The 27,108-nt window shown below is 38.1% G+C and overlaps 2 protein-coding genes across 18 annotated transcripts in view; both read left to right on the forward strand.

Annotated features, from left to right (window-relative positions):
- The window catches only part of synj1 (synaptojanin 1), a 33,943-nt gene extending 12,517 nt beyond the window's left edge, over positions 1-21,426 (forward strand). For 2 of the 15 annotated variants that reach the window (XM_083569011.1, XM_083569022.1), the window contains 20 exons: positions 82-234; positions 2,362-2,527; positions 3,908-3,931; positions 5,096-5,287; positions 5,369-5,453; positions 5,893-6,033; positions 7,304-7,496; positions 7,630-7,788; positions 10,127-10,283; positions 10,392-10,509; positions 10,764-10,976; positions 11,240-11,318; positions 11,687-11,849; positions 11,935-12,120; positions 12,586-12,717; positions 15,107-15,145; positions 15,701-15,741; positions 15,878-16,070; positions 16,279-16,616; positions 18,171-21,426. In XM_083569011.1, coding sequence (XP_083425137.1) covers positions 82-234; positions 2,362-2,527; positions 3,908-3,931; positions 5,096-5,287; positions 5,369-5,453; positions 5,893-6,033; positions 7,304-7,496; positions 7,630-7,788; positions 10,127-10,283; positions 10,392-10,509; positions 10,764-10,976; positions 11,240-11,318; positions 11,687-11,849; positions 11,935-12,120; positions 12,586-12,717; positions 15,107-15,145; positions 15,701-15,741; positions 15,878-16,070; positions 16,279-16,616; positions 18,171-18,956 — 3,558 coding nt within the window. In that variant the 3' untranslated portion in view covers positions 18,957-21,426. Of the gene's footprint in view, positions 1-81; positions 235-2,361; positions 2,528-3,907; positions 3,932-5,095; positions 5,288-5,368; positions 5,454-5,892; positions 6,034-7,303; positions 7,497-7,629; positions 7,789-10,126; positions 10,284-10,391; positions 10,510-10,763; positions 10,977-11,239; positions 11,319-11,686; positions 11,850-11,934; positions 12,121-12,585; positions 12,718-15,106; positions 15,146-15,700; positions 15,742-15,877; positions 16,071-16,278; positions 16,617-17,542; positions 17,567-18,170 lie in introns of all 15 variants that reach the window. The other 13 variants (XM_083569018.1, XM_083569023.1, XM_083569019.1 and 10 more) reach the window with 8 other exon arrangements.
- Positions 19,953-27,093, forward strand: cfap298 (cilia and flagella associated protein 298). 3 transcript variants are annotated; one of them, XM_083569181.1, is made up of 8 exons: positions 19,953-20,092; positions 24,686-24,847; positions 25,097-25,264; positions 25,344-25,411; positions 25,494-25,652; positions 25,971-26,102; positions 26,264-26,359; positions 26,509-27,093. In XM_083569181.1, the coding sequence occupies exons 2-8, from the start codon at positions 24,709-24,711 to the stop codon at positions 26,617-26,619; spliced, it is 873 nt and encodes a 290-aa protein (XP_083425307.1). In that variant the 5' UTR covers positions 19,953-20,092; positions 24,686-24,708; the 3' UTR covers positions 26,620-27,093. The 3 variants fall into 3 exon arrangements, with proteins under 3 accessions (XP_083425307.1, XP_083425305.1, XP_083425306.1); XM_083569179.1 differs by lacking the exon at positions 19,953-20,092 and adding an exon at positions 24,317-24,371; XM_083569180.1 differs by lacking the exon at positions 19,953-20,092 and adding an exon at positions 24,326-24,371 and having other exon boundaries at positions 24,676-24,847.
- The last annotated feature ends 15 nt before the right edge of the window (positions 27,094-27,108 follow it).

The following is a 27,108-nucleotide window of genomic DNA, read 5'->3' on the forward strand; positions in this document are numbered from 1 at the left end:
AATGCCAGTGCTATGATCTTGCTGGTTCGTCCCAATATCCATATTACAGATTATTTATATTTTTTCTCTTTTTTTTCCCAGATGTTGCCTAAGCAGCTTGAAGCAATGGGACTTACAGAGAAGCCCCAGCTGGTGGCACGCTTTCAGGAGGTCTTCCGAACCATGTGGTCGGTCAACGGAGACTCGGTCAGCAAGATCTATGCTGGCACAGGTGCTCTGGATGGCAAGGCTAAGGTACACACCTTTCAGAGGAATAGGTTAAACTAATCACATTCACTGTACATGCAAATAGGACACATTAATGAGTTTTTGCATAAAGGCCCTGATATAAGCTCTGATATATGTCCTCTTTTACACCACTCTGGAACTTTCTCTGTCTCTTAACTCCTGTATGTGTGCTATTGTCTTCTGCTTTCCTCTGGAAACTTCTCTACCTCTCTGGTAAGTTCACAAGTGAGCCATGCGGGCCTCTGTCTTTCTTCTGTGCTCTTGTGTCTGTATATGTGTGTATGTAGTGCAGGATTCGCAGATACTGTTAACTTGCCACTAAGGCATCCAGTAAGTGTCGCTTAAACTTTTCTGTCCAAGAGTTACTCCCTAAAACCTATTTTAAAAAACTTCTGAAATAGCATTTACATCAATTCAATTCATTTTTATTACTTTTTATTTGTATACCGCTTTTAACAATGAACATTGTCTCAAAGCAGCTTTACACAGATAAACAAAGGCATTCTTAAAGCATTCCTAAATTCCTAATTCCCAAGTTAAGATTGAGGTGTTAGTGTTTGCACTGACAGTTTGTTTTATGTAGGAATATTGACACGGATTGGCTGAGATGGTAGCGGTCCTACATGATTTCATTTAAAATAACAAAGTTAAATTAAACTGAAACTGCTGCTATCACATCTGATACACTTTCCATGGCACCTCTATGGTGTGTGTTTATTACAGACCAGGTTTACTGAGTGGGGATTTGACGTAGTTTAACGTTTAAAGTAAATATTGTGATTTGACAAAATTAATTTATTTTGATTGATTAATAAAAAGAAGAAGAAGAAGAAGAAGAAGGAGAAAAATATTGACACTTATTGTGAATATTATTGTAATAATTGTCCTTTTAAATTATTAGAAGTATATTTAAAAAAGGTTATGATTATTAGTAGTAATAGTATTAATAGAATATTTATTTTCAGACGCAATGGGTTTTTTCATTGTGGGAACCTCGGCCAATCACTGTCCTTCAGTTATCAAAAAATGCCATTAGTTATTAGTAGCAGTGATTGTGTTGTTAATGGCTGAGCAGAGGGCATTAGTTGTTTGATTAACAGCACGATATGCAGGTGATCTTCGTTGCATAACTACAGTTTTCAGTACATGTGGTGAAGTTATCTTAGATTTATTCTCTTTTAGTTAAGGTCAGTTTACTTACATCTCCACAATCATGTAATCAAAACAGTAACTTTCTAGAGCTTATTATTAAATACACTATATGGACATAAGTTTGTAGACACCTGACCATAAGATTCTATGTGCATTTTGAACATTTCATTCCACATTTAGTCGTCATTAGTTGTTCTAATAACCACCACTCTACTATTTCTTTTAGAGTTTTGTGTTTATTCAGCCACAAGAGTGTTAGTAATGTCAGGTATTCTTTAGGATGAGGAGGCCTAAGGTCCAAGCTCCACAGCAGGCCACCCAAGATCTTCTGCTCCAACTCATGTAAACCATATATTTAAGAAGCTGGCTATGTGCACAGTAGCATGGTCATGTTGGAACAGGTTTGGGGCTTCTAGTTCTAGTGAAGGAAAAATGTATTATACCAAATCCAAAGACGTCCTATACAATTGTGTGCCTCCACTGTTATGGTAACATTGTCCCCATACTTTTGCCCAAATAGAGTATGACAAACGCATAAATTTGACTTTAATAATAAAAGCTGACAGTGGCTGTTTAGGACTGAGTGTGTTTAGGACTCAAAAGATTTTTGGCATGATTTTTCTGTTTTGTTTTAATTAGGAAATTGTTCTTTATTGTTAATACCTTTAATCTGTATAGGGAAGAAAAGAGGCGAAAGGTGGAGATGGGTAAATCACATACTATTAGATTGTCTGGTTTATTTTCTGTTTTTGCAGAGAATTCAGTTCCATTGTCTTAAAGCTAGCATCACATCATAAGCTTCAACATAAAATATCTGCTGTTCTTGTATATTTGTGTACCCGTGCACTTTGTGTTTTTCTGCATTTAATTTCTGCTTTTTTTGTAATATTTCTACAGGGATTTCCGTTATCTGTTTTCTTTCCCTGTGCAGATTGCTTTTCATGGGTATTTCTTAGTGTTTGTCTTTGTGGTGTTGTGCAGACTGGAAAGCTGAAAGACGGAGCGCGCTCAGTCACCAGGACCATCCAGAACAACTTCTTTGACAGTTCAAAGCAAGAAGCTATTGATATACTGAGGTTGGGCAGCACACTGAACAGTGACCTGGCTGATAAAGCTAGAGCTCTCCTCACCACCAGCAGTCTTTATGGTTTGTAAATGGCACTTTAACAATGTACTTAGCAAACGTTTGTGCATTTTCTTTCAACACCGTTTCCTTGCAATTGTTTACATTTTAAATCCACACATGCAAACACGATGTTATTTGCTTAAAGCTTTCTCAGCCTTATTTTGACTTGTACTACATTGCTGATAGTTTCTCTAATTAAATAGTTAATTTCGGTACCTTAGACAGTAGTTCCAGCTGTAATTCAAGTCACAGGTGTATATTAAAGTGTACATTATCTTCTGTTATTGTTTGAATAGCTCATTCACAGAGACTTGTAATGACAGACCCTCTACATAATCTAATACCAGGCTAAGCATACGGCTAATAATAAGAATGAAGTTGATATTCACAAAATAATATGATTATTGGTATTTTACAACTTTCCCTAAGGGGGTGTTTATTGAGCATTTGTATGGGGAGTCTCCAGTGTCATTGTTTTAATAAACATGTTTTACACACTGGGAAAGTCTTTCTGGTTTCCTAGTGACTTCACAATTTTTATTAATTTCAAGAGAACTGGGTTAGGGTTAGAGTGATAACAGAAAGTAACTCATGTTCCAGATGTTCCACAACACTGTTTACCGAATGTAACAAACAACAGTATGCCAATGTTGTTCTTTAATTAATCAACATTGAATTAATGTTGATGCAAATTGCTGTGGTGTAATAAGGTGGTATATCAGTGGTTAAGGCAGTTGAAGGTGGTAGCTTAGTGATTGCTACACTAAGGCATTGGAAGATAGCAGCTTAGTGACATTGGAGGTTGGATCCACAGGTCGAGAATTTAAATCCCAGTTACAATAAGCTGGCACTCCTGGGCCCCTAAGCAAGGCCCTTAACAACGTAGCTGCTCAGTTGTATGAATGAGATAGATGTAAGTCGCTCTGGATCAGGGTATATGCCAAATGCCATGAATGTAAAATTTAACACATTACAAGACCTGTTGCTATTGTGGAAAGAAATCAACTATAAGGTGATATTAAATTGCACACACATGGCATTCTTCATATTCCTTTGGCAATATGTCCCTGCATGCCCATATTCTGTGATTGTATTATTGTATATACTGTGAATGATATGTAATTTATACTATGGCTTACATAGTTAGTAAAAGTGACATGTTTAAGTGCTTAATTCCAGCTTGCTCATGCTAGTCCTCCAGCTACCGAGGCTATGAGATTAGTACTTATACACTATGCTAATGTTGTTATAAGCCTTGCTGGCTAACTGCTAACTTTGCTGCTTGTGTTCCTCTCCCTCTCTCATTCTCTCTCTCTCTCTCTCTCTCTCTCTCTTTCTCTCTCTCTCTCTCTCTCTCTCTCTCTCTCTCTCTCTCCCTCTCCTTGCTGCTTACATGGTTAGTCTCTGAGCCCATTTTACAATCAGGTACAGTATGATAGTATGTGTAGCTCAGTCATAACTGTCAATGATTTCTCATTTTATGGCTGTTCAGCATTTTCTTATGATGGCTGATGTGAGATATGTGCAAAACATCTGGTGAAGTGTAAAAGAAAAAAGAAATTCAAATTCAACAGAAAAGGGGAACATAGAAAAACAATGTGAAAGAGGTGTTCTCGTTTTAGCCCTTGATTATTATTATTATTATTTTTTTTTTTTTTGGGGGGGGGGGGGGTGTATTTGAGTTATTTATGCTGTAAGACTTATGGCTAAAGGATATGTACTGAAGAGACCAAGGCAATAATATATGCAGTACACAAGCAATTATGCACCACCAGTGCAATTATATTAAATATATATATTTAATATATTTATTTAGTATAAGCAATGCAAGAGATATAGCAATAACACTAACTATATATTATGACTGCTAGTTGACTAGCTAGCTCACAATGATTTGTACATTTCTGTCTTAAGTAAAATTAGTATTACTTCTTTGTGTATATCTGTCTGATGAGTTTTCATAGTGTAAGGCTTTTTCATTTGCCTTGTTTAATAATGATGTTGCCAACTCTGCTGTTGTAACTGTTTTTGAAATAGGAAGTGAGATTTTATGTAGCAAACAAAGATAAGCAGACTGATATAGACAGAGAAATTCTGTAGTACAGTTGTTAAAAATGTAGCCACTTTTGGAGCTTGGTTTAACCGATCAAATAAGTGTATCACATCTAACTGGTGTGTATAGAGTACATAATGTAAGTTTTAGATGGATGGATGGATAGACAGACAAAAATTAATTAATACTTGCCTTATGACACTGTTATAATAATATTTTTATAGACATCTTTTTTTTTTTTTTTTTTTTTTTTTTACATTTAATAAATGACAAAACATAGAGTTGCATTTCTGTTTCCCAGCTAAAAGGTTTGCACATATCTGGAAATATACATCATATCATAGAAAAACACTGTGAGCCATTGTTCCACTTTGTTCTGCCATTAAAAAGCTTTCTCATATATTCTACTTTTTCACTAGAAGTACATGTTTAATAACCATATTTTCCCACATTTAAGTCATTTAATTTCTCTGATGTTTGAGATGCAGTGGTTATGGATTTGTTTGACTGACTTTGCTAATCTTTTTGGCTTTCAGCATCTCCCAGGGTGTTGTTAGGCATGTGTCAGAATCACCACAAATTTACAAGGCCAAAAAAGATCCGTGTGTGTGTGGGGACCTGGAATGTCAATGGGGGCAAGCAGTTCCGCAGCATCGCGTTTCGGAATCAGACTCTCAGCGACTGGCTTCTAGATGCGCCAAAAAAAGCAGGCCACCCCGAGTTTCAAGGTGAGCATCTATCTGAAAACACTTTATATTATTAACTAATCATTTACAATTTCCCCACTAAGTTATTGCTTTATATCTCAGAAAGCAGACCCCAGCCTGCAGACATCTTTGCCATCGGCTTTGAGGAAATGGTGGAGCTAAATGCTGGTAACATAGTCAGTGCAAGGTACAAAGCCCACAATCCATTCATTTTAAAAATAGGACCGTATAATAATTGTGTTAAATACCTCAGTAACCATTTATATTAAGAAGAATTTGTTGTACTTAATCATTTTCAATTATTGTTCCACTAGGCTTGCATGAAGGAGAAGAGAAAATTAGACTTTATTATACTTCTCAAATCAGATAATGGCATCAAACCAAATAAAACACTGCCGTCTGCAATGCCTTTCATCATCCTACTTATTCCATTAGCATCTTTGTCAAATCACTAATTGAAAATATATATATATAATAAATATTCTACCTTAAAATATCCAATTAACTTAGGAAACAGTTGTTTTCCAACATAAGTTTGCCCCTAAAAAATACCTTTATAAAGAAAACGTCAGGTATAATGACATTTTAGCTTAAAGTATAGTTGAATATGATTGTTTTCTGTACAGCACTACCAATCAGAAGCTGTGGGCAGCAGAGCTGCAGAAGAGCATCTCACGGGATCATAAGTATGTGCTGCTGGCCTCGGAGCAGCTGGTGGGAGTTTGCCTCTTCATTTTTATTCGGCCCCAGCATGCTGCCTTCATCAGGTATTCTCACCTGGGGTTAGGGTTAGGGTTTATTGTACACTGTAACAATCTAGAAGGTCATGTTGTCAGCTCAAACCCCATACTCAAATACCCTCTGTAATACACTGTAGTACCCACTTGTATTTACACTCGGTGACTCTTCATTGGGTTCACATTTTATTGTTATACAGTGACTGACTGCAACTCATCTAATGCTATACACAATCCACACAGTCCTCTAGACCAGCGGTCCCCAACCTTTTTTGCGCCACGGACTGGTTCAATGTCGGACAATATTTTCACGGACCGGTTGAAAGTCGGACAATATTTTCAATATTTAAGGTGTAAATACAACTAAATAAAATCATACGGCCGGCATAAAAACTGGTATTTTCGAAATATAATAATAAACCTGAATCTACTGTGGTGTTTTTATGTTCATTTTATTAGCTTGGGGTTTTTAATTTAGCGGTACTGTATTGTGTTAGCGGCCGGAGCAGCCTTTTTAAGAAGGTAGCGGATGGAGGTAAGACATGTGACCGAGGCATCATGACATGCATCAAGAGTGAGTCATAGACAGATGAGGTGGAGAGAATCCAGTAAAAATAAATAAAACATTGTTCAGAATCAGATAATAAATAAAACGGAAATAATGTAAGTTATGTATTCTTTCTGTGCAGCCTGGGGGTTGGAGACGACTGTTCTAGACTGTCTATCACTGAAAAGGGACCACCATGATCACTGTCCCATCAGTTATTATTTAAATGACTATACCCTCTGTTGGTGCACGGAAAATGGGAGGTGAAAGCAATGAAAAATGGGAGGCTGCAATCATTAATTGTTTATCTACATAGTTCTCATAGAACATTGCAGTTGTCAGAATATAAAAGTATCTTTATCTTTACTGGGAACTGAGTGTAAATGTTCATATATTTACAGCAGTTTATTGGTTAACATGGCAAAAAGGGCGCACTAGATGTAAAAATGATGTAAATAATATTGTATGGACATCACAGGCACCAGATCTCAACCAGGCAAACAATAATGATAGGCTTTAGGCAGTATAATGTATAATGATAGGCAATATAAAATCTTGCTAAGACAGTTTTTTTTTTTTTCTTTCTTTTTTTTATTCATCTCGTGTGCACTGCACAAGATGTTTAAATGGCTGGCATTCTTCTGCTTGCTCTATATTGTCTCAATCTTTAGATCTTAGGAAGAGTTGTTGATTGTTTATAGGTGGCACAGAAGACATTCTGTGATTTTAATCATTCTTCTCTCTTTTGAACAGAGATGTTGCTGTAGACACAGTCAAGACCGGAATGGGTGGCGCCACTGGTAACAAGGGAGGTGTGGCTATTCGAATGCTTTTCCACACCACCAGTATCTGCTTTGTGTGCTCCCATTTTGCCGCCGGCCAGTCACAGGTCAAGGAGCGAAATGACGACTACAACGAGATCACTCGAAGGCTTTCATTCCCTATGGTAACTTTTTAATGTTTCTAATAAAATCAAGGCAAGCAGACTAACTACATTTAGATGAAAAATGTTGAACTTTAAGCTACCACAGTCTATCCAAAGCATCTATTCGCTCATATTTTTCTGACTTTGTGCACAGGGCCGTCTACTCTATTCCCATGATTATGTGTTCTGGTGTGGAGACTTCAATTATCGCATTAGTCTGCCAAATGAGGAGGTAAAAGAGCTGATCAGGCAGAAGAACTGGGATGCTCTGATAGCTGGGGACCAGCTTGTGGAACAGAAAAATGCAGGCCAGGTAACAAACATTTAATGTATTATAGTAAGTTGTATAGTGCACTATATATAATATACTGTTATACAGTCATGTGAAAAATGATGCCATCAGGTCTTAAAATCCAGTGAATATAACCTCAGATGAACACCAGCACATAACACATTACACCATGTCTTTATGTAATTAACAAAAAAAAAAAGACAAAATGGAAAAGTCATGTTCAAAAACTAAATACACCTTTACTGCTTTAAGGAACATTAAAGACGCTTTGTAGCAGCCAGGTGCTGCTAATTAAATGCCCTTGATTAATTGAAAGTTTTAGCAGTTTTTTTTTGTCTGGAGCGTTCAGGTGTGTTAACGCCGTAGAGTAAAGACATGAGCAGTGATCTTGGAGAAGAATTTAAAGCTAATCATTCTAAAGACAGGAAGATAATTTTACAAGTGGAAAACATTCAAGACAGCTGCAGGAGTGGACAGCTCAGCCCAATTCACCCTATGGTCAGACCATCACCAATGCTCAGGATAAATTGCACAAAAAAAAACAAGAGTTACACTTCAGACTCTCCATGTAGCATGTTAAATGTGAACATTCATTACAGTATAATTAGAAAAAGACTGACCAAGTGTGGTTTGCTTGGAAGGAGAGGAGAAATCCTCTTCTCTCTAAAAAGAGAACAAGGCTTGAGTTTTAAAAATTGTATTTGAACAAACCACAAGGTTTCTGGAACAGTGTTCTTTTGGACAGATGAGACCAACTTGGAGATATTTCACCATAATGCACAGCACCACATTTGCTAAAAAAACAAAAACAAAGAGCATATCAGCAAAAGCACCTCATACCAACTGTCAAGCACAGTGTAGAGGGGGTGGGAATTTTGGTTTGTTTTGCAGCCACATGACCAGTCCTTAATTTGACTATGAACTCTTCTGTACACAAAGTATTATAGAGTCAAATGTAAGGTCACCTGTTCAACAGCTAAAGCTTAACTGAAATTGGGTCATGCAATAAAACAGTGACAGTAATAACTGAATAAAGGTGCTGTAATGGTCCAGGTAAAGTTTAGACCTTACCCTTGGCTAAAATGCTGTTGTAGGACGAGAGAGAGCTGTGCATTAACACAAGCCCGCAAACCTCACTGAACTGAAGCAATATTGTAAAATTCGATTGGACAAAAACTCCTCTACAGTGATGTGAGAAACTGATAGTCATACAGAACATGATTTTTTAATTTATTGCTGACGAAGGTGTTTCTGCAAGCTAATGAATCATAAGGTGTACTTAGTATTTCACACGTTTTCTTTATTTTGGCTTAATTTTGGTTAAAAAAAAAAAACATTCCCATTTTGCCAGGATATGCACCAAATCTGCCACCACTCTGATCAGCATAAAGTGGTTACTAATGTTAAATAAGTAAATGATCGACGTCTATATGCATTAATGCAGAGGTCTTCAACATTTTCAGGTCCAGGACCCCTTACGCAATAGAAATATGGGGCAGGGACCCCCTGATACAAAATGTGTCAAATATAGCCACTGATATTAATTGAAAACAATCATATTTCTCTAGTTATATTAAGACAATTAGAACTATGTTGTTTGTTGTGCATGTATCATTGTCTGTATATTTTCATATTTGTCTAAATCTTTTTAAAAGATTTATGCATTATAACATATTTTGCAATTAAAATTACAATTCAATATTTTATTTTTTGAGTTTTTACCCATCTTTATTTTTATTTTTTCAACATAAAATGATTTGTGATTCAACCGATTTAAGGATTTTATAATTTCTCTTGTCTAAAGCTAGCTGGACATTCTGCAATTTTGGCAATGATTTGGTCGTCTGAGACAAATTTGAAAACTCCTACAAGATCCCTGTTATCCTAGTCTAAAATCTGTAGTCTTTGAACGCTTTTTTGACATTTTCATTTCAGCAGATGCGATAGTTTGTTTTTTTTCTCCGATGAAATTCTGCCAGTTTTAGAAGATTTCAGACACTCTTCCGCTGTGTGAGTCATATGACAACTGTCAAACCAAGAATAGGAGCACTGAACCTGATGACGAAATTAGCGTGACAACTTCAAACCACCTAAGGGAAAATGCTGAAACGAGTCAGGTGGACACTACAGCAAGAAGAGAAACTTAATGAGTTATGGAGGGAAAAGGAACGTTTGTATGACTTTTTTATTATGAGGGCATATCATGACAGTATCATGACAGTTTTTCACTGTAGTACAGTGTGACATTAGGATCATGTACATACAGTCTGACAAAAAAAACAATCGCAAAGGACTATTAAAAATGGCACAGTGTGAGTCTGGCATTAGATTTCTACAATTATTTTCCTCTTTATTACAGGTATTTAAGGGCTTTATTGAGGGAAAGTTGGATTTTGCTCCTACCTACAAATATGATCTCTTTTCTGACGACTATGACACAAGTGAGAAATGTCGCACACCTGCGTGGACTGACCGTGTGCTCTGGACGCGAAGAAAGTGGGACTTTCAGAAAACAGGTGGGGGCGCTGTTTACATTTTATCTATTTGTTCTTGCATTTTGCAGTTCAAAGCAGGTCAAACTTATTTCTCTTTCTGTGCATGTGCGTGTGCGTGTGTGTGTGTAGCTGAGGAGTTGGATCTGAATGTAGTAGGAGCACCAGTAGATGAGGAAGATCAGCACATGTGGAGCCCTGGTGAGCTAAAGTTCTACAGCAGAGCTGAGCTCAAGACCTCAGACCACAGGTACAACACACACCAAAGCCCTGTTTTTATTGATTATTTAGTATTTAAGATAAAAGCTTTTGGACACATTGATTTCTTTAGTGCATGGATTTGAATGGGAAAAAAATAATAAACGGCAACATTTTGCTAATCCAGTTCTCTGATACTGTGTGTTTATGTGGAAAACATTTTTCAAGCCCACTGTTAATCTGTATCCACAAAACCATTCCTAAATGAATTTCAGTGATCATAAAAACTGTGTTCATCTCCTCTAGACCCGTGGTGGCAATCATCGATGTGGATATTCTTGAGGTAGATCCAGAAGAACGACATCAGGTGTACAAAGAAGTGATCGCCCGGCAAGGTCCTCCTGATGGCACCGTGCTAGTCTCTCTGTGCAGCTCAGGGCCTGATGATTACTTTGATGATGCACTGATCGATGAGCTGCTGGACAAGTTTGCTAACTTTGGCGAGGCCATTCTCATCAGGTAAGCGTGTGGTTGGCGCATGATTCCAGCTAATATTATTACTGTGCTTGTGATATGCCTCTAAACAAGATATTGACAGTTTTTTTTGTGAAATTGTAAATCTGAATAAATGTTCATAACAGTATATACATACAAAGTAAACTTATACTGACTTTTATACCATCAAATTATTATGTTGTACATGGAGGCACTATTTATTTATTTATTTATGTTTATTTACTTATTTATTTATTAAGCTGTATTTTCTGTCATTTTTAAAACAGGTTTGTGGAGGAAAAGATGTGGGTGACGTTTTTGGAAGGGTATTCTGCACTTGCTGCACTCTCACTGAGTGCCTCCACTGTAAGTAAACAGGGTTGTAATTGTTTGGTGGGCTCTACACCTAAATTAATTTGCTGTGTCTGAATATAAAACATTTCTTGGTTTAGTCCCTTAAATGCCAAATTAAAAAAATTGGGGGAAAACAGATGCACAGATTCTTAGGAGATTATCATATAGTAAGAACCATCAACGATGTATAATGAATGACATCACGTTAAAAAACAAATAATAATTTTAATTGGACTCTTCTCCCAAAAAGCTGATTAGGGATCCTGCAGTGTTTTCGGTGATCAGTGCAACACTTTTCCATTAGGCTTCTAACAATCTAATAAGGAATTGTTTACAGATTTTCTTATGTGTAACCTTTCCTGCTATATATATATATTCAGGTGTTGGGAAAAACCATAGACATACGTCTGAAGAGCCCTGGCTGGATCAAGAGTCTGGAAGAGGAAATGAGCGTGGAGAGGATTTGTGGCAGCATTCCCACCTCCGCCAGCTCCACGCTGCTCGCCGAGGACAACGATATGGGAGACGAGTTTGACATGGAGGGTATGTCTGGTTAAGATCATGGCTTTTTATAAAAACAGAGGTTGAAATAATCAGCAATCTTATTTGACACTGCTGTGTTTTAAAGGCGATGTGGATGAGGAGGTGGAGGATATTCTTCCCCAGCACTTGCAACCTGGTGCTGGGATGGATGTGGGTGTTTCTCCAGCACCCTCACCGCGCTCCAGCCCGTGCTCTTCACCAACTCATGGGGAGCCTGCACCCCCCTGCAGGCCGAGCAGAGCTCCGCCACGCACAGCCGGACACCCACAAGGTTGGGTGAAGCAGAAATGCTGATCACTTTTTTTCTTAACATTTACTTTAACAAAGAACATGTGCATGACTAAAAAAATCCACAGAATTTCTTTATACGATTTATTTATTTATATAATTCCAGTTAATTTGTTGTATTTCTACCGATGTAATTTATTTGTTTTTGTTTGTTTCGTTATTTATTTATTTTACTTTTTACAAATGTATTGATTTCACTTTTTCCACTGTGGCTGAAAGGTGGTCTCAGTCCGATCACATGTAGGAGGGAACAGGAAGGTAAAGAGTGAAACTTTTTTAGAAGTGCCACAGATGAATGTGTGTTCTGTACGTTTTTAGGGATCTATTATGGGGAAGTATTTAAGGAGCCTGCTGAAGCTTTTGCTGTGCCTATATAGTGCTGCATGTTACCTCAAAGCTTTGGATTATGCTCGTGGTGATGGTGTTTGTCATCAATTGTTTCTTTTAGTTACTCCTTTGGATTATCAGATGTTAGGAGCTTCATTATCGCAAGGACTGGAACCAAAACGCCCCCCTCCTCCACGACCCAACGCTCCCCCTGCCAGACCTGCACCTCCTCAGCGCCCCCCACCTCCCTCAGGTAAAGTAGTTAACATAATAAATCTTTCATTCTGTTTCTGTGGTTGGATACAATCTCTCTTGGATTGTATCACAAATGTAAAACGGATTATTTTTTACCTATGGGGAAGTTTAATTTAGGGCTTGGTTAGGCCAGTTTCTAGCAACATATTTGTGTGTGTGTTTTTGATGTTGTGATATAGATACATTTCATTTTTCATGGTCTTATAAAGGTCTTAAAAAGTCTTGCATTTGACTTTGTGAAACCTGCAGAAACCCTGTGTTAAAACTGGGCAATTGTACACTTCGTCACTGTTTTCAAATTTCCGTTTGTATTATTACCATTTTGAATATATTACTTCTGTAAACAGCCTCTGAATGTTTTTTTTATTTCATTGTCGAAATATAAATTCTTGTTTCAAGGCTTTGCAGAGCCTTTGAACCTACTTGACTTGAGTAATAATAAGGGTAATTACAAAAAAAGTAGTACTGTATTACTTTTCTATATTTATTAAATTGTGTGTATGGACACATTAGAAATGAAGAGTTCATGCACTTTTGGAATTTAGGAATTTTTATTCAGTATTACTTATTGTTTTGTTTTTCAAGATCAGATCTATTTGTGCATGACCTCTTAGTTCTGCTGTGAGTGCCTAGATGAAGTGTGATGTAACAACTGGCAACTGCTTTATACCGAAAATTGTTTGTTTGCATACAGTGCCTGTAAAAGGTTTAGAAACACCGAGTCTTTTATAGATTTTGAGAGACACATGCATGTTCCTTGTGTTTATATTCACCAAATTCAGTAATTTAATAGTATAAAGAATTACTTTGACCAGCAAATATATAAATGTACAGATATTACACTTTATTTTCATTGAAAAATCGTTTCTCAGCATGAATAACAGTTTTACAATTAGTAGACAGTTCGTTTCTTCAAACGTTCAGCTAAAAATACCAATGCCAATTGTAAAACTTGCCAATGTTGTTCTTTGCGAGCTGGACATTTGTCAACAGAACCTTTTTTCCAGCCTTTCACTGTCCAATTCTTGTTTTTTGTTGTTTTACCTAGTTCGCTGCATATAAACATAAAAAGGAGGTCAGACAGAAGTCTCCATGGACTATGATGTTTGCGGATTATATTGCGATTTTGAGAATAGGGAGCAGGTTGAGAAGAGCCTGGAGACAGAGTACATGTGTGTGAATGAAAGGGAGGGCAGTGGAGTGGTGCGGTTGCAGTGAGAAGAGGTGAAGAAGGTGGAGGGGTTCAGGTACCTGGGGTCAACAGTGAAAGTAATGGAGAGTGTGTTAGAGAAGTGAAGAAAAGAGTGCATACAGGGTGGAGTGGGTGGAGAAGAGTATCTGCAAGAGTGAAAGGGAAAGTTTATAGATCTGTGTTGAGACCTGAGATGTTGTATGGATTAGAGACAGTGGCATTGAGTAAAAGACATTAGGTGGAGCTGGAGGTAGCAGAGCTGAAGATGTTGAGATTTTTGTTGGGAGTGACGAGGATGGGTAGGATGTTTTGGAGACAAAGTGAAGGAAGTACGATTAAGATGGTTTGGACATGTGCAGAGGAGAAAAATAGGTTATATCGGTTGGAGAATGCTCAGGATGGAGCCACCAGGAAGGAGAAAAAGAAGATGGTCAAGGAGGAGGTTTATGGATGTGGTGAGGGAAGACATGCAGGTAGCTGGTTTAAAAGTGGCAGATTTAGAAGTCAGTATTCATGACGATAGTATAAGGACGGATGATATGCTGTGGCGACCCCTAATGGGAGGCAAAAGAAGAGTAAGGAGATAAACCCCTCTCCCGTTCTTCTAAAAACAGTGGCAAAAACCAATATAGTTCTGATATTTAGTTTTCTTCTCCCAAGCCTCAGTAACATCACAACAGGATTCATGCAAAGATGTTTATGGAATTTATTTATTTTAAATCCTTCTCTTGCAGATATTTGTATTTGCACCTGCCGGTGATAATGTCCAGTTAATTTAATTGTTTCTATTTCCCAAACAATAGCCAAACAAATTCTAACTACTTTAACACTGACCAGGCAGTTAATAAGGATGATGTAATTACAAGGAGCAGTACCACACTTTTATGCTGAATATGATCTTTGTTTAAGAGCTTCTGACCGCTTGCTTGCACTCACATGACTATTTTGTTCTGTCGATTGCTATCCCTATTTCAATTTACATCTCTAGTCCACATCTCTCATCCATATTAATGTGTTCATATTTGGTGACATTGTTAATAGATAGAGGGTTTTTTTGGATACGGTAAATACTCAGAAAGAGTTCATATACAGATATTTTACAGATTGACAGTGAAATGTATAGCTTAAATTTGATAGATTGAATACCTTGTAACTGAGACTAATGGTAATTCACTTACTTCTTCATGCTGCAAAGGACAAAAAAGTCCTGCTCTACCCAGGGCAGATGTTGCTGGTAAGTAAGTGCACAGAGATTAAATGTCCGTTCTTTTACTACATTTTGAGTTTGTACACAGGTCTCAATGAAATGATCAGTGACTGTTCTTCCATGGTTTCCTCATTCTGGCCCTGTTAGTCATTTAATTTTCATGGGAAAGGGAGTATGCTCTTGCATGCAAGAATAGTGCATGGTTTTGGCTACACATTTGGGCAGATAGCTTAATCTGGCAGTACAGTGTTTGGCCCTTGTTGACCAGGAAGAGGTGAGTCAGGGAGGAAAGGAAGAGGGTGGAGGATATGGCTGTTTGATGAGAGTACTGCAGCAGTTTCTGCATATAGTGTCTCAGATGTTTGTTTTTTTTTACTTCAAAAACGTTCTCGGGCTTTCAGCACGCTCAGAAAGATAATACACTTAAAAAATGTGGGGATGCATTCAAAACAAGGAAAAGGGTGAGGTAACAGGAACATGCTAAAGCTAGATCCAAGGATGGTCTTAGCCAAGTAATTAAAAATGTTTGCTTTGAGGAAGACAAATCTTCTAAATGTAAGCATGATTCCTCCTGTTTTTCAGGACGAGGTCAGGCTACTGGAGCTCCAAGCAGTTCAAGACCTGTGAGTACATTTTGAAAAAGACTACATAAAATAGCTTATTGATCAAACCGAAATTGAGTTCAGAGGATTTAGCCATACCAGAAGAATACACCAATAAATCAGGCTAAAGTTATAAAACAAAAAAATTTTGTTTCAGAGCATTCCTCCTAGGGCAGGTGTTATCAGTGTGCCACCACAATCCAGACCACCACCACCTCCCTCCCACCCCGGAGCTCCCCGACCCATAGCTGAGGTTCACCCGGGAGCCCCCCGACCCACTCCAGATAACCATCCTGGAGCCCCGAGACCTGTACCAGAAGCACAGAACAAACCAGCAGAACTCCCTCTGGGTATGTGAACAAACGCAGCAAACAGAAAAGTCTGATAAATGTTACAGATTAGTTTGTTTTTGACTCAAAATTCCTGTCTAAACATCCATCTTTGTCTTTGGCCTATGAATCTTTGCTTAACAAGGGTACCACTAGTACATGTTCCTCTACCTTCAGGATGTTTACTATAGTGGGAATAAAAGGCCCTGTTTTTTTCTTAACCCTCCAGCACCTCCTTCTTCATTGCCTGGGAACATGAGGCCTCAGATGCCCTCTCCAATGCAGGCTCAGGCCTCCTCCCCAATTCGGACACCAATACAGGCCCAGCTGCCTCCACCCATGGTACCCACGCTGCCGCCACCCATGGTACCTGCGCTTCCCCCACCTATGGTACCAACATTGGCATCCCCTCCGCAGCCTCAGCCAGCTGCTACAAGCACTGGAGCATATAGGCCACCTCAGCCTGGCCTGGCATCACCCAAACCACCACCCCGTAGCCGCTCTTCCCATGTGCTGCCACAAGAGGCTGCTCCTGCTCCTGCTCCTGCTCCTGCTCCTGAGTCTCAGGTAAGTCATGTCTTTTAATGCAATTCACATGTCATAATATATCTCATACTAAAAGACTGGTAGTGGCAAGGAAACTACCACTGTCTACGTTCTTGTTTTTTTTTTTTTTTATTACTCTCTTGTTGTAAACCAGGTTCAAAGTTCATCATCCTGGGGAGGGTTGCTGTGTATTCAGAGCCTAACTGGGGAACACACTCCAGACAGGAATACACTCTGAAGGGTTCTCCAGTCCTATGCAGGGCAACATGCAAATAATGCACATAATGACACACACCAGCACAACTTGCACGGCTAAGCCAGGTTTTTTGCAGTGGTAGGACACTGAAAAGCCAGAGGAAACTCAGATACACAGATTCAAATCTGCATGTAGCCAATCAGCAATATAGATCTAAAATATATTTCAATATATAAAAATTTGTATTATTTTAGACTTTTAGAATTTTCTTCCCCTAATTATCTTACCAAGAAAATCATGTCACAAGTGAAATCAGTTTGTCTGGATAAAAAGTATTGAATTATATTGTATTCATTGAAAAAAATATTGTATTAACAGTTTAAACACTGTAGCGCTGCTGAAGTGAAACGTCATCTGTGAATTCCTGTTATTCAAGCTGCTCTTTGATTATGTTGACAATTAACAGCATCAAGTCTTTTCTATACAAAATAAACTAATGCATTGTTTACATATTTACCCAAATCAACAAATACACAAATTAGTAACCAGTTTTGCTGCAGGATGCAGATGGTCCATCAGTACTTCTGGATGTTTTGGGTGGATGTTTTATTTTAAAATTTCTGTTGGTTTCTTAGCTTTTCTTACCCTTTCTCACCCTTTCTCTTCTCTCATAGCTTTACTGTTTCTGATTCTGTGCTTTTCTGCTTTTGTTTATGGGTATGTCTATGTGTGTTTATCTTTCTCTCTCAAGCAGAAGCAGTCCTCAGGTTGAAAGGTATTTAACGCTAGTTCTGGCCTCAGCATTCTGCTCACAGCACCATAGTGCTCCGTCCCAGTGTATACTCATACATTGTAGTGGCCTCCATGTTCCACTTGATTTTTTTTATCCCCTTTCTTCATGTTTCAGTTGTTGTTGTAAATTCCATTTCTAGATTTATAATTTTTTTAGCAGTATGTATTTGTTTGGGGGAAAAACTTAACTTGAACCTCTTGATAATGTGCATTTTTAAAGAAATGTTTTCCAGTTAGTTTACTGGTTATATAGAAAAACGAAGAGTTATACAAATAGTTCAAGGAAAGTTTTATCACCAATTTTTGTCTGTCATTTGTTTTCCGTTTCAGCCATTTTGAAAGTGTCCTCTGTGCAGAATTTCAATTGTACTTAATGTATATATGACAGTACTTTACTTTATAATTCATAGTATATGAGGCTGTACTTTTTAGTAAACAAACGGAAAGTCTCACAGACTAATCACATTTGATTATATTTATATCAATCGTTTAGTCAGTTATTTTCATTTTAGGGTTTTGGATTTAATTAAGTCTTTTCTTGATGAGAGTCAGTCTTGATTGGTTCTGTTGCTGTGTGTTTTCTCTAGACAAATGGAACAAATGGAATCCAAAGAGAAGCACAATTGAAAATAGACCCCTTTGATTCGCTGACCTCCACTTCGCTCTCCTCCACTTCCTGGTTAAATAACCAATCCTTGTCTAGAAGTTCTTCACTCCACAGCTCCTTCAACTCATCCACCAGTTCACGATCTCTGAATTCCACTCCAGTTCCATTGTTTCCCCAGTCTACCCCAATGCTGACTCCTGACTCCACAACATTTTTGCTTGCCCCGCCCCCACCCTCGCGCACCCGCTCACAAGAAACTCTCCCAGTCTCTTCAAATCCCTTTTTACCTGATATCCAACCTAGACCCAACAGCACCAACCCATTTACCAGCACCATGGCAGCATCGCAGCGTCGCTCACTCACACCTGACTTCGATCTCAAGCCGAGCCTCCACAGAGCCGCCTCTGCCCTTCATCAAAGCTCAACTCTGCCTTCCTCCTTCTCCATACCCCCTCCGTCAGCTTTAGTACCGCCTCCAAACACAGTCAAGCAGTGGGTGACCTTTGATGATGACTCGGGCTTTCAGGAGTCAGGAACAGCTCCAGCATCAGCTGCAATTATGAAACCTCCACTGCTTCCTTTGCCTGCTAGTGCTACATTTCAACAGCCCCAAAGCAGCTTTTCCACCTCTGGTTTGGACTCTCTCAATAACTGGGCTTCCCTTACCACACCCACATTGCCAACATTGCCCCCTCCTGTGCCAGGCAGGACTAATGTTAATGTAACCCCAAGAAACCCAATGATTCCTGACTTCATGGAAAGATAATATATATTGTAATGTTCTACTGATGGTTGTGTGCGTGTGTGTGTGTGTGTGCTTGTGTGTGAGAAGGGGGTGTTCTAGAGAGATTCCTTATTTATGTGTGTGGTTTGTACACAAGTGTGCTGTTTAAGTCATGCCTCTCTTACAGGGATAAATCAGTCACGCAACCCAGAGCAGACCTAGAGTAAATATGACCGTTCTGATATTTCTATCTGTCTCCATATTTAGAAATATATTGGTACATACACGTGTGTGAAATTCTGTGCAATATTTTCTTTTTTTTCTCAGTCAGATTTTCAAATACAATTACTTTTATGCATTTTTTAATCATTTTGTTTGGTTATTTACAGTGATATCTCTCTTGAATGCACAGTGTTTCATTTAGATTCTTGGGTGGAGAGGACTTTTTAATATGGCCTCTGGAATTTTAGTGAAAAAAAAAAGCTACAGCATATAGTGACTCTGTAACCCCTTGTTATGATTTCTCTTTAATTATGAATGTATGATCAGTCTGTTTTACATTTAATATCTGTTATCCCCCTCCAAAAAAAAAGGGGTGGTGCATATCCATGTTATGCATTACTGTGTAACACTGATCATTTTTCTAATTACAAACAGCCACTTATTTCCTGTGTTCTTATATCTCTATACCAACATGCTCAAGTGTATAAGTTGTGGATATCAGTATTACGTAGCCGTCAATGTGGTTTAAAATGTGTACAACAGTCTAAAATGTGTATATAATATTTTATATATAAATATATATAAAATATATATATACATATACACACACATTTTAGACTACTGTATATATAGTATATAATATTATATATATTTGCTTGTAATAAGTACCTGCCATACTGGTATTGCACTGAAATGCTCTAATCCTTTTGAAAAAAGCAGAACACGTATCTGGTTTTTTGGCATGAGTGCTGTGTGCCCTCCCCTTTGCCATCGCCCTTGCGTGGATTTCCTATGCTTCTGTTTCACATAATCCAAAGTGTTCAACAGAACCGCTGTGCATTTAATGAATGTGCTTATTTTAGTGACTTCTGGTGTTAGTCTCTGAAGCCAAGGTGTGCGACCCTGACCATACCAGCAGGCTACATGTACTTAATCTCACAACTTTTAATTTCACAGTGAGTTGGTACTTTACTTCAGTTTCACTGGGAATGTGGTTCTTTTTGTTCTTTGTGTGAGAAAAATAATGCCATGTCATAGTGAGTGATCTCTGTCTGCATATATGCACTGTGTACGTCTGTGCTGATAGGGTGAGGTTCTTTGTTGTTTGGAAAGCTTATCTAGCTGTTTGTGCGCATCCACTCTCCTTGTTCGGAATGAATCAAACAGGGCCTTTGAGCATGTCTAAACACGCACAGTATGACAATATATGTTACATGTTGCTTATATGATTAGCATTTACCTCCTACCTGGTGTTGTTGGTTACCATCACTGTGCAAATCGGTGTCACCATCAGTTTGAAGGTCCTGTTACTTTCTGTGCATTCCATACTGTATTGCTTTCGATCTGGTGATTTGCTGTTGATTTTTTCTTAGCATTTCTGGATTAATATATTTTACTCGTGGAGTGTTTGGTTACAGCGCTTTCTTCCTTTGTTAAAGTGATGGTCTTAGTACTGCTCTAAGGGCAGTATTCACATTTCTGTCATTCGTTAGATATAACTGAATAAGTTTTAATTCTTAAATACATATTACGAGGGCATTCTGTGGTAAAATAAAATGTGGAAATCAGACGGGACAAAGGGTATGGGAGACAAGCAAGCCACCTCATATGTGACACATTGAAGTGTCATGGTATTTGACAGTTTGACTTTTGTGAGTGTGTGTGTGTGGAATGTCATGTACTTTTAGTATGAATCTGAATTTATGTACATATACATTGAATATGGAGGGCTTGTTTCGTGACCAGACGTTAATCATGCAGGTACAGTGGGTAGGCTACAGAAAAACTATACCTTTTTGCACTTCACTTCTCACACTTTCTATTCACTTCTTTTTTCCAGAGTATGTAGTTGTTGCAAAACTTGAATATTTCCCCTAAGGTAGAGCAGATGGCCATTATTGGATGAGTCCTAAATTGAAACCCTTCCTAAATTTGACTGAATGGGAAATTTTGAGCTTTGTTTTATTTCAGCTGTTGGAAATAATGTAACCACTGGAAAATAATAGCATTATATTTACTGTTCGGTTGTATTCAGCTAATAATCAAATAAAATAAAATAAAATCATGCAAATATGTAACTTTTAACTCATTCTGTGATAGACGTTTGTAATTTTAGCTCAGTAGTAGAGATCCTTGTGTTGTTAACTGTTAACTTAGTGGTATACCCACAAACCATGACTGCAGTTTAGTTTCTTAGCATTCAACCTGTGATTTAAGTTCATATCAAATTGCACACATGTATGGAATAATTGTTGTTGTCCGTATGCAATAATAAATGTAAATGTATTCATGTACGTGTACTGGTAGTTTTTGATATTTGATTCAGTACAAGACAGTATACTGGGTGATTCTCAAGGTCTGTAGACATACAATTCTCAACGTGGAGACTAAAATTAATTATTACACTTGTAATAGATTCACCATTATTATATTATGCCTGTTTCATGAGGTGAATGAGTTTAAGCAAAACCTTGAAAACTTAAATGCAAATAGATTTAAAGAATAAGTTTCAAGTTTATTTCTATACAGCTTTCCACAGTGGACATTGTCTTAAAGCAGCTTTACAGAATTTAGGAATTAAAGTGAATTATGTGTATTTATCTCTGATGAGCAGCCTGGGGTAACTGTGGCAAAGAAAAGCTCCCTTAGATAAATGAGGAAGAAAACTTAAGAGGAACCAGTCTCCAAAGGGGAACCCAAATGAAAATCTGTTACATCAGGAGTCCACAACCACCATGTTGATACTGGGTTATGGATCGTTTGGTACTGGGAAGCACACAAAGAATAACATTTTTTAATTATATTGGCTTTTCTGGTCTGCAGGGTGTTTTATAAAAAAAATAAATAATTAATGGTAAGTTACATTTTCATTATATAATTCAAATAATAAAATGTTTGTATAATAGTAATATGCATATTAAACATTATATATTATATTTACTGTTTTATGGGAAAACTGCATAGCGTGAAACTGGTATGTGATGCAAAACACTGGTATGCTTACAGAAGTGGGAATAAAATCTTGTTTAACCAGGCCAGGAACAAACTAACAAAGGAGATCAGATTGGCTAAAAAAAAAACCTACTTTGAAAAGCTGGAAAAACTGTTTTCAGCCAATGACCCAGCATCAGTATGAACTGGTCTGAGGAACATCACTAAGTACAAGTCACCACCCCCACAGTCTGTGGAGAATCAACAACTGGCTGAAGATCTGAATGTGTTCTACTGTCAGTATAAAAAGCCCAGTCTACCACCCACCCCATCTGATCTGCACTTTACACATTCACCTACCCCCGTAACACCCCGTCCTGCCTCCCTCTATATTCAACCTGCGTTTAAGGTATTTGTAGAGGATTTGAAACGAGTCTTTAGAAGACAGATGACTAGAAAAGCTTCTGGCCCAGACGGTCTTTCACATGCCTGCCTAAAGGTCTGGGCTGACCTACTGACCCTTATCGTCATTCAGATCTTTATAGATCACTGGAGCTGTGTGTGGTTCCCTGCTGCTTCAAATGCTCCGTGATCATTCCGGTCCTCAAAAAACCCCAAATCACTGGTTTAAATGATTACTGACCTTTCACATCTGTGATCATGACGTCATTTGATAGACTGCTACAAGCCTACCTGAAGGACATTGCTGGACCTCTACTGGATTTCCCTTTAGTTTGCCTACAGAGCAAGCAGGTCTGCAGATGATGCAGTCAACATGGGACTGCATTATATACTACAACATCTTGACAGACCTGGAACCTTCACAAGGATCTTGTTTGTATACTTCAGTTCGGCTTTTAATACCATCATTCCTGACCTTCTCTCAGCCAAACTGACTCAGATCTCTGTGCCCACCCCAATCTGTCAGTGTATCACCAGCTTCCTGACAGACAGGCAGCGGATAGTAAGGCTGGGCAAACTCATATCCACAGTCTTCGGCCTTATCCAGGATTGAGACGAGTCTGCTTACAGACAGGAAGTGTATATACATGGTATGCTTATGACAGTAAACAGTAAAACAATAAAAATTTAAGGTGGTTGATGTAATTGTTCTTAAAGTGTCCGTGTGTGGTATGGTGTGGTATAAAGTATAAGGTGCACTGTGCTGTGCAAGTCCAGAGTTAAAGTGACAGTCCAGAGTTGAAAATGTCGTAGTGCAAAAAGAAAAAGAATGAACAGCTCTGTAACAACAGTGGAGTCATTCAAGTTTCTGGGTACCACCATCTCTCAGGACTTGAAGTGGGACAATAACATTGACTCCATTGCTAAAAAGGCCCAGCAGAGGTTGTACTTCCTTCGTCAACTGAGGAAATTCAACCTGCCACAGGAGCTGCTAAAACAATTCTACTCGGCCATCATTGAGTCTGTCCTGTGTACATCTATAATTGTCTGGTTTGGTTCAGCTACCAAATCATACATCAAGAGGCTACAGCGGACAGTCAAGACTGCTAAGAGGATTATTGGTGCCCCACTGCCCAATCTCTAAGATCTTTACTTATTCAGAGTGGAGAAAAGGGCTAAGAAAATCATTTTGGACCCCACACAACCAGCCCACTCTCTCTTCGAACTGTTGCCTTCTGGTTGGCACTACAGAGCCTCGTCCACCAGAACAGCCAGGCACAAAAAACATTTTTCCTCTATACTCAGCATGAACAATTAAAATGTTCATAACTACACATTGTCCATCATAACTGACACATTTACCTAGAATCCAAATGGTCCAATTTGTAAACTGAGCACTTGTAAATAACAGCTGTACATTTATTTAACAACACTTTTATTCTGTATATATTGCATTATTTAACTGTCTGGTTTACTATTTTGTTACATTTTGTCTGTACTTTTGCACTGGAAGCTCCTGAAGCCAAGTCACATTCCTTGTATGTGTAAGCATTCTTGGTAATAAAGCTATTTCCAATTCTGATTCTGCCATTTTTTGTGTTAAATAATATAGGAATAATTTCAGAAATGAAATGTATCTATAATTGAATGACTGCACAAATATAAATATGGAGGTACACAATTCTATAGTTTGAATCAAAGTTTTTTGGGAAAGTATTTGTTCTGTGAAATTATTTTACATTTAATGGAAACCATAACTATAAAATTCGGGGGAATCCTGTTGTAAATGGTCTGTAATTACGGTAAATAATTTTAAAGAGCGCCTTTATACAACAATATACGGCCGTTGCTGTTACTCTGACGTCACAGAACACGGAAGTTGCCCGTGTGTATGTGGAGAAGGTAAGTGTTCGTGTGCTACTGCGCATATTTTTGGTCAATATTGGTTTGCAAATGCAAATAAAATGTCCTGTAGTTTATTTTATACATATTTAACTTGATGCATTGGGTCATCACTTTAAAACGCTCGCGATTGTTAGCAATGCTAAAGCAGAAATAGTAAAGAAAGTTCTAGCAGCGGGATCAAAGTGTTGTAGGTACCATGGCAACGCAGACAAACAAGCAGCGCGCGCTTTAGTCTTGTTTCAGTACTTGAATGTTTAGAGAATCGCAGTGTCCGCATTAAATCCCTTGATATTTTTTGCAGAATTTTCCAGATTGTTTCATTACAATTGCAGTCATGGTGCAGATTCACGTTAAACGCGGAGATGAGAGCCAGTTTCTGTTCAACACCACCGTCGATGTTTCTATTGAGCAGCTCATTCAGCAGGTCACTCAGATCTACAACGGGAGACTGAAGGTGGACAGGATTTGCTCTGGTAAGTCCACACTGTTTCATGCAATGAGAGATGGGCAATAAGCAATAACTCTGGTCTTATCAGCATGCCCTGTGTATTATGTTGTTGTGATTTGCTTACACGCACCTTCAGATTTCTTAGCTAGTCGTCAGATCCTTCCTGGATGATACTGAAACGTGTAAGGGAAATGTACTGATGGAGCAGGAATAGGAATCACTGATTTTGAGCTAGTAATAGTAAATCTGTACTTTCTGCACGTGTTTTTTCCAGAGATTCCTGAACTTGCAGATCATGGCATCACGCTTCCCCCCAACATGCAAGGCCTGACCGATGAGCAGATCACAGATCTGAAGTTAAGGGATGAATGGGAAGACAAATGCGTCCCAAGCGGAGGAGCAGAGTTCAAAAAGGATGAAATCGGACGCAGGAATGGACACGGTAAAACCTTTTGCTGCTTAAGTCTTTTGTGCATTTACATCCAGCAGCTGAAATTAGTTTTGTGGTTCTCTCACTTCAGCACCCAGTGAAAAAATGAAGAATGTTTTGATGAAGACTGCAGAAGAAGCCAAAGCACTGATCTCAAAGGTAAGTTTTGGGCTAAACAATGCTTTTAGCATGCAAAGGTTATATACTGTTTATACTGTTTGTATTTTGTTTTGCTTTAAAGAAACAAGTGCAGGCGAATGTGTGTGTTACCATGGACATGGTAAAAGAGGCCCTAGACCAGCTTCGAGGAGCAGTGATGATCGTTTACCCAATGGGCCTGCCGCCTCATGATCCTATCAGAATGGAGTTGGAAAATGAGGAAGATCTTGCAGGAACACAGGTTGTGTGACCAATATTTTGAGAAGAAAAAAAAAGTCAGCTGTTACCACTCTGAACTGATATTTTTACTCTTCTTAATCTAATTAGGTGTCAGAAAGCCTGTGAACTATTTTTAATTTCACTGGTAGAAAATACACAAAAGTTTAAAGCACTTTTTTACTCTAAATCTATTATTCTATTCAGAATCTACATTTTTTCATGATGAAAGTCTGTATTTAATAGTGACAATGTGTATTATACTTCATTTCTTCATCTGTGAAACATTACAAATATGAGTTTTTGACTACAGTGATTTGTTTATGGACAAAATATCCTGCAGGCTTCTTTACAGGTGATCCCAGAGAAAGAAGCACAGTTTTGGTGGGCAGCGAAAGAGTTGCGTCAGGACAAAAAACTGCAAGATTACATTGGAAAAAATGAGAAAACCAAAATTTTGGTGAAGATTCAGAAGGTGAGCACTGACCTAAGTTACTGTGTTACCTTCTAATTTTAGATGTTAATTTTATCACATATACTGATTTCATATAGTATTGCATAACTCTATTTTATAACTGAATGAATAGATCTGATCAAAAAGCCTTATCGTAATGTTTTTGTTGCCCTTTACTTCAGAGAGGTCAGGGGGCACCAGCACGTGAGCCTCTGGTCAGTGAGGAGGAGCAAAAACGTATGATGATGCACTATTACAGGAGGCAGGAGGAGCTTAAGGTAAGACTCTTTTATAATGCATTGGTTTTTTTTGTTGACCAACGTGAATGTCAACATCTTAATCACAATCTAGCAAAGATGTCGTTTTTGTATATATGATGACAATCTGTTTCTTTGACTGAGAACTGGATGATTTTCTTTCTTTGCAGAAGCTATCAGAAGCAGAAGATGATTTATATTCGCAGCCAGAGTTCTCAGACAGGCAGGCTTTAAAGAGACAATTTCAAGGACTTACAAATATCAAATGGGGCCCGAGATAAATGGATAATGAAATGGATAATTTATGCATCATTTTCAAGATCCTCCTATTTTGTAAATGAGTTCATGAGTTTATAAACATGTTTAATAAGGACAGGCTTTAATTAAATAATAAATTGCAATGTATTGATACTAATTGAACATCTCTGAGCTGCTCCATTAAGAACACAAAGAAAGAAGGATGCCACACCTTTCCTGTCTTTGTGTGCGATCTTTCCACTGGTTCCACTGAAAGCCAGTGATCGTTACCGGCAGGAAATTGCATCACAGGCCTCAGGATTTAGAGGCCATTCGAGGAGTGTAAGCAAAATGGAAATCACTTCAGCGACTTCAGGCTGATATGAGCTACATAATGTGAGCTTGTGAAACTCCCCTTTAGTTCAAAGAAAATTATCATTTATTTTTGAGTATCGGTTTTAAAGCTTGTTTAAATTCTTGAATTCAAAAGTGCGAAATAAAGGGTTAATGTTATTAAAGCATGGCTCTTAAGA

Source organism: Silurus aristotelis (assembly GCF_946808225.1).
Source record: "Silurus aristotelis genome assembly, chromosome: 18".
Lineage (NCBI taxonomy): Eukaryota > Metazoa > Chordata > Actinopteri > Siluriformes > Siluridae > Silurus > Silurus aristotelis.